At 49.6% G+C, this 7,319-nt stretch overlaps 1 protein-coding gene across 1 annotated transcript; it reads left to right on the top strand.

The window, feature by feature from the left end:
* Positions 1–4,995: 4,995 nt before the first annotated feature.
* On the top strand, positions 4,996–7,189 carry TRV_07184 (mucin, putative; the record flags this gene model as incomplete). Its single annotated transcript, XM_003018752.1, has 3 exons — positions 4,996–5,511; positions 5,539–5,890; positions 5,952–7,189. The coding sequence occupies 3 exons, from the start codon at positions 4,996–4,998 to the stop codon at positions 7,187–7,189; spliced, it is 2,106 nt and encodes a 701-aa protein (XP_003018798.1).
* Positions 7,190–7,319: the final 130 nt, after the last annotated feature.

Here is a 7,319-nt window from a genome sequence, read left to right as displayed (position 1 = left end):
TCGATCCGGAGATGCTTTGAGTAGGGGCGGTGTGACTTCGTCCTCTCTTGGGACATTGATCCCCGAGCAAGGATGCTATCGTGCCGTGATGCCCACAAATACTCCCCAAGTCAAGTGAAATGTAGTATCATTCTCTTGATTTGTTTTAGCCCACCTAACTTGGCCCGAGGATCGCCGAACACGATTGTGTTGAAAGGGAGACTTGGTGTTCGAAAGTCTGCCCGTTGTTGTCGATCAAAAAGGAGGGTGAAATCAGCCTGTCTTTGCAAGGTACCTCCTCCATTTCCACTGCCTAAGTATTTGTCAAGTAAGCCAAAAATCACAGGGTGAAAGGGGGTGAAGCGGACATCGCTTTTCTGCTGGAGAACCCGCTGTGGGCTTGGCTGCAGCCATCAGCAGAGGTTGAGCTTCTTGTCCCACCTTTGGCTCGCAGTTATCAGTTGGGAAGCTGGTAGATATTTTTGTGGCCCATCTCCGCCTCGCCTGTCGAGATCTCAGATCTCGAAGGAAAGTCCAACCAATAGACAGTCAGCCTGGGGCGGACTCTGTCCATGGACACCAACCGTTAGTGTTAGTCACCATACAGCAGGCGTATTCAGACCCATAACATAGTATGGCCATAGTTGAGGGATGCAGCGGAAGTTACGGACCCCCGTACATAACTGGACTGGCGTAATCGTTTGGCTTTTTCTTTGGCTTTCCCTGTCCTTCCGAACGATGTTCCAAGTTGACGCAAAGTCGGAGATTCCATCCAAATGCAGTACCTTGCCTTTTAATCCCGCGCATCCAGTAACTATAGTCAACGTGACGGACCCAGCGTATTTGTTCTCATCGCTTCGTCGTTTCCAATGGATTTTACATCCACCCTGAAAATTATCCCAAAGCGCCGGTTAGGGGGGTGACTGGCACAAGATTATGTCCGACTAAAAAAAAGGAGATCCTAGACCACGATGCTAAGCAGCTGCCGGTGGCGGGGAACAAATAATAATGAATAATATGGAACAACTAACAATCATGGAGGTCAAAAATGATGAGCTAGATTCCTGGTGTTGTGAAGTATCTGGTTCAGCAAACGCAACTGGCCAGGAGAGAGGTGGAGCTTTTTCTTTTGGCTTCTCCTGTGGTCACCGTTGGCGATTGGATCCTTCGCCTTTTCCAGTCCCCTTCCCCGAGGTCTGACTCCTGGTGCTTGCGTCGTCAGGGAGGGTCGACCTAGGCTGAGTTTTGGTAAGACGCCGTCGAGAGGTCTAAGCAAAGTATGGTTTCGTTCGTTACCTTGTTGGCGGGCGAATGACGGGCTGGCGAGGCTTGAGATCGCGGCAAAAGATGGGATTTACCACAGACACACGATGCTGACCAAATAATTCGATCACTTTTGGTCTTGGGCCAGACGCTTCATTTCTTCCCTTTCTCGTTGTTTCTTTTTCATTTCGTCCTCTCTTTCTTTTTTTTTTTTACACCTGTTGTTTTTGTACTTGTTGGCTCAAACGTCGAAGCTGGTTGCAGTATGAATGGTGGCACAGGAGGAGCAAGCGGATACGCATTCATGACGCATATGGATGTATGACTTTGGAACATATACTCTGTATGAGAGCCAGCCAGGATAAGCAGTTTTAGTGTCGTTGCTCGGTGTCTTATCGATGCTCCATGCTAAGCATTTTGGCCAAAAATTTACATAAACCTCGACACTGATGGTTGCGTTGCTTCCGTTGGCTTGTTCATCCCCTTAGTGTAAACTCCGTACATATACACATTCTTCGGACTATGAGCATGGGCGGTCCACCTAGCGAGCAAATCCTGCCACTATGACAAGGATAAAGTCCAACACTCCTGCGGCATGACCATAAGGCTCGGCGTGTCTGACTGGCCTGAAGGCTCTGGTTGTGAGCAGGGACGAAAGAAAGCTGATCACTCCGCCGCTGTCCTCAAACATGGGACGAGAAGCACCTTATTGGAGACCCAAATCACTTCCGCCGTTCCTGTCTACACTGGTTTGACGGCTTTCGAATGAGGTTTCATGTTTTCTTTTACTCCGTACGAGAAATCGGTCATTTGGAGGCTGGTTAGTTAACGAATGTTAATATGGGGGTAACAGGAGATGGGCGACGGCGGCCAACTAGCGCTCAAAGACTGGAAGCGGTTTTGTTACAGCCTCCTTTTTTGCGCACATCTCATCCCCCCCAAACCGAAGAAAGACGATGCAGGAGACTAAGCCAGCTCCAGCCATCCAGGATCTAGGCGAGCGACAGCGAACGGAGGTCTTAGGTTTGCTGTCTTACCTCAGGGTCTGCCTTCGCGCTCCTGGCTCTTCGTCACATTTCGTACAGCATACGTACCCAAGCGAAAGAGGCAAACATGACGCCGTGGGGGGGCGGACTGCTGTAAAAATAATAATGGTAGAATGGTCCTGTAAGGGAAAAAAAAAAAAAAAAAAAGTGATATATGCTTGCAGATTAGAGCAGGCCTAGATAAAACCGCTGTGCCGGGAAGAGCAATGTGTTTTATTTTCTCTTGCTTCTTCCTGTGCCGTCCCGTTGACGTGGTTTGCCCTTGGTGCTTGAAAGGAAAAGGGCCACCACATGTGTTCTACTGAGATTATAATTAGTACTCTGTAACCTTCTCACCCTTTATCCTCAATAATCAATATATCGTCCCAAAGATAGTCAAAAATTCTCAGCCGGATGGGGGAGGGGTACACCGGCAGATGTATCTCATTAATTACGCCAACTGAGCGGACTGGGGCCTTGCCTTGTCGCCTGAGATTGATTCGTATCCCCAGCGTAAAAAAGAGGTCACGTCATACACGTATGCTGCAGAAGAAGGACTACCCGTTTACATCGAAGCATGTATACGGACGGAGTAGCGGATTCAGTTAAACACCCCAGCGATGGAGTTTCGCAGGGAGTTAAAAGGACATGCCGGCTGCGAAAGATGATGGTCGGTGGAGGAACGAGAAAGAACAGAAGGGCTGGGGTGCCAGGAGATCCTCACCTGCTTGTGTCGTGGTGGCTCGTACTCCGTAAAAGTCGCCCAGATCAGCCTTTCTTTTCATGTCTTTGCCGTGTCACCACTTTTTAATTCGCTATCTTGTTCGTGTCGTTGTATCGTCTCATCCTGACTCCATCCCCTTCATGCGAAGCAAAAGACGAGTATGGTGAAACACAGGACATCCACAAGTCAATCGCTTCTCCCAGCATCACCATTCTCAACGTCGAACAGTCGGTTCAGCAGGGTGTGAGTGTCGTGGATGGGCAAGGGAAAGTGTGGGTAGAGGAGCTCGTTAGTTTGCTCTGGGCTAACTAGCTTCTCTGATATCAAAGCTGACCGTATAACTATCGCTAGCCGGCCAGTGTACCGATATCAAAGAACGAGACAAGACTATTTGCCCCAAAACTGTAGTGGTAAGGGCGTTTTGTCCGTTCCATTACTGTGATCAAGTAAGGTGATGGTAATAACATCGTCACGACCAGCCTACATACGAGTGATGCAACGGAGATGCAAGACGCCTTCCTGGCTTCATCCAGGTTGATGAACAGCAAGATCATGAGGGATCTTGGGAGTGTGATACGAGCTAGCTGGTCTCTTGAGATTCCGTTTAGGGCGGCCTCTGACCGACATGCCAAAGCCCTTGAGCCTTGAGCCCTTGTCAACAGAGGGAAGACTGCTTGAACACGCAGATTTTGTAAGTATGCATCGTAAAAAGTATGGGGAAAGGAAGGGACAGACATGCCTGGAAGCACAAAGGTAAAAGCATAAGCGTACTCCATCCTATAGCGATGTATACTTACACGGCCTTTGCTTTTTGCCTTCTTGTCTCTTTCTATCGTTGGCTTTCATGCTTTTTAGTGTTTTCTCAAGAACCAGCAAGCCCCTGGTTTTCCCTTGACTCCTGCATCCCAACAGTCGACGCCCAGTATCCAGAGTGTGTCCCATCAACCAGGGCTTGCCTCCGCCTATCCATCTTTCTGTGTCTCTGCTGGAGTTGTAGAAGATGCCAGCAAGCAACAAAAAGTAAAAATAACGATCAGCCGCCTGAGAGGTTTCTTTTTTGTTTCCGGGCCAAACTTCGCCCAAGGGCAAATAATAAAAAATAACTTTGCGTACTGGAGACTTGCATCTTATCCCCCATCGCCATCATTATTATTTTCTCATCCGGCTCCTGTGCGTTTTTTTTTTTTTTTTTTTCACACTTTCTTTTTGTGCAAAATTAACTAACTGGATGGCTGAATGGCAATCCGGTGGCCCAGAGTTAGTGCTTCCAAAGAACGAGGACAGTGGATCATGGATGTGTGTGGATGGGATGGATGGATGGATGTGACCCTCAGACTGCGTCCAATCCATCCCCTTTCATTTGCGTCTCATTTGCGCGCCGCTTTGCTTGACCTGGGGCTGTTTTTATGCCTCGGGCTGTGGTAGATGTATCGATGTTGCTTGCTTGATCGGTGATGCTCGTCTATGACTTGCCCCTTTCTTTTTGACTCCTTTCTCGTGTCTGCTGCCGGACATGTTTTAGTGACTTCTCATCCTCATATCCACGGGCTGGTCGTCCCGCTTGGCTGGCTATCTCCAATCCCCGCCACGGTTCGTCTCGTCTCCTTGAGATGGATTGATTGATTGAACCGTCCGTCCAGAACCTCGCTGTTCTTGCCGAGAGCTTCTTCTTGTGCCCGTTATCCTGTCCTGGCGTCCTCCTGCTGTTGCTCCACTGAGGGCGGCTTCTATTCCTTTTGCCTTCGTCTTCGTCATGTCCTGCGATGCTTGCCCTTGAGGACATGGACTTATCTTTCTCTTTTCTTTCTTATTCTTCTCATTCTTCTTGTTCTCTTTCCTTCAGCTTCATGTCAGTGAAGCATTGTTGCTTCACTCTCCTAGTGCAACGGTCAGCAGCATGATCTAGTGATAATCACCGCAGTCACCCAGGGAATTCACCGTCACCCCCAATATTTCTCTATACCTACCTACCTATACCTGTCGTCTCCTCTACATCACTCACTCATGCCTGCCGTCCTCGAAATACCGCCGAACCATTTCCTCCCGCTCCCATTCGGGGCCTCGTCCTTATCGTCGTCGACCTCCAAACCGCTGCTGTTAGATAGAGCCGAGCTCTCTAGGCTCCAGGGGGACCTGGCCAGACAACCATCGAGCTCACGAATAGCTTCAGATATGACGAGAGTGGGGGTTGCTGTTGCGTCGTCGTTGCCGCATCACTATGGAGGCTACTCGCATCCGAGGAGTGATGTTCAAATAGGAGTAGACGGGAGAAAAGACGTCACCGCCTTTAACCACAACACCAACAGCTGCAGCAATAACACCTGGAGGGAAGACAGCACCGCACAGCAGACCAGGCCAGCGCAGCGGCAGCCAGTGCCACTGATTAGCCAGCATTCCAATATCAACCAGGAGACCTCGTCGAATTCTCCTGTCAAGTCCACGGCTTCCAGCGTATCCAGCCCGCAGCTTGGCTCTTCCACCAGTGGGAACGCGGGCAATCTGGCCGAATTTGCTGCTCAGGTACGCTAACCGGTCTATGCCCATCAGTGCTACAACACATGTATATATGTGGAATCTCTCTACCTGATGAATACTGACCTGAGCGAAATCCTGCAGGTGGCTTGTCTGTTCTGGTTTGCAAAGGCCTCTAAACTGAAGCAGATCGAAGACAGCTCTTCTTCGTATACGCCAACCTCACCGCTGGAGCTGGAGTTTGCACCAAGCCCGGGTTTCAAGAAATGGGTTACTACGGTACTGACCACTACCCAAGTGAGCAAGAATGTTATTCTTTTAGCACTGCTGTTCATCTACCGCCTCAAAAAATTCAATCCCGCAGTACGAGGGAAACGGGGGAGTGAGTTCAGGCTAATGACTATAGCCCTGATGATGGGGAATAAGTGTAAGCATTAGAGCTGCATCGTTATATGTATTAGCTGAGCTCACTAACCCCTGTGCTTTAGTTCTTGATGATAACACCTACACCAACAAGACCTGGGCGGAGGTTTCTGGTATATCAGTCCAGGAGATACATGTGATGGAAGTTGAGTTCCTTAGCAATGTCCGATATAATTTGTTTGTTACCAAGGAAGAATGGAACCAATGGCTGGCGAAACTATCAGTATTCTCAAGCTATTTCGAAAAGGCTTCGAGGCTTTCACTGGACGTTTACTCTGCCAACCAATCTGCTCGTGCTTTACCAGTTCACAGCCCACTGACCCCCTCCGTGGATAACTATCGAACCTCACAGCATACCGCAAGCCAGATTTATCCTGCTTCGTCACAGGCTGTTAACACCTCTCAGGCTCGCTTGTCGTTAAGCATCCCTCAGTCAAATAATGCATCCCTCGGCTATGACGATCCCGCATCACATTCGACAATACCTGTGGAACCGTTGAGTGCCCACAGAAAACGCAGTTGGGATGACCAGGCCAACGATAATCCGGCCAAGAGACCAGCAACGGCGAATACGGCTTGGGTTAGACCATCGACTCAAGCCCCGTCACAGCTCTATACGGCTTCTCAGTTACCCTCTACTGCACCTCCTGCCCAGCCTCAGTTACCGACGAGTATCGTTTCTATGCCGTCTAACATGGCACCGCAACTTACAAGGCCTCAACCGGGGTACCCTATGGGCTCCACAAATCCACCAACTTCTTTAGCGCCGCTTACCGGCACCCAGCCTATTTCTACTGCACCTCGCCCCACGGTTTTCCCAGTCAACAGCACTCCAACTCGTTGGAGTCAGCCTCCTGTTTCACAGCCAACCCTAGCACCATTGCCGGTCACTAACCTGCAACAGAGTGCTGCCGGTGGTTTCCCTGACTCTTCAAGGCGTTCTGGCTCAACCTCATTCCCAGCAACAGCACCTTCAAGCACCATTTCACCCGCTGTTCCTGCATATTCAGTTCGCACCCCAACTCACCTTTCGCCTTCTTCCATCCTTTTGGACCGCAACTCCCCCTACCGCCCCGTTCGTTCAGTCAATACTCTTCTATACCCTCCTCCGGCTGGCTCTCTTCTTCAACCCCGGCAGTTGTCGGTTGATCTAATGCGATACCAGCCACTGGGCAAAAGAAGTTCAGAACACCGAGTTGACCGAACTGGTGTTTTACCATATTCCCAGCCTAACATATGGGGAGAACAGTACTTCTCTCAAGTTCAACCAACCACACACACGACACAATACCACCAAAGCTAATTCACTCTCCGGATATGCAGGCCATGCCTTTTGTGCTTCTTCTGTCATTGGCCTTTTCATCTTTGGATTCCCTTATTTTCCTCATTCTGCATCCTTTTGCGGCATGTCCCCTCTTCTTTTTTTGTTCCTT

This window comes from Trichophyton verrucosum, assembly GCF_000151505.1.
Source record: "Trichophyton verrucosum HKI 0517 chromosome Unknown contig00926_1.f1.exp, whole genome shotgun sequence".
Classification (NCBI taxonomy): Eukaryota; Fungi; Ascomycota; class Eurotiomycetes; order Onygenales; family Arthrodermataceae; genus Trichophyton; species Trichophyton verrucosum.
Note: the sequence above shows the minus strand (reverse complement) of the source record. Positions and strands in the feature narration are given on the sequence as shown.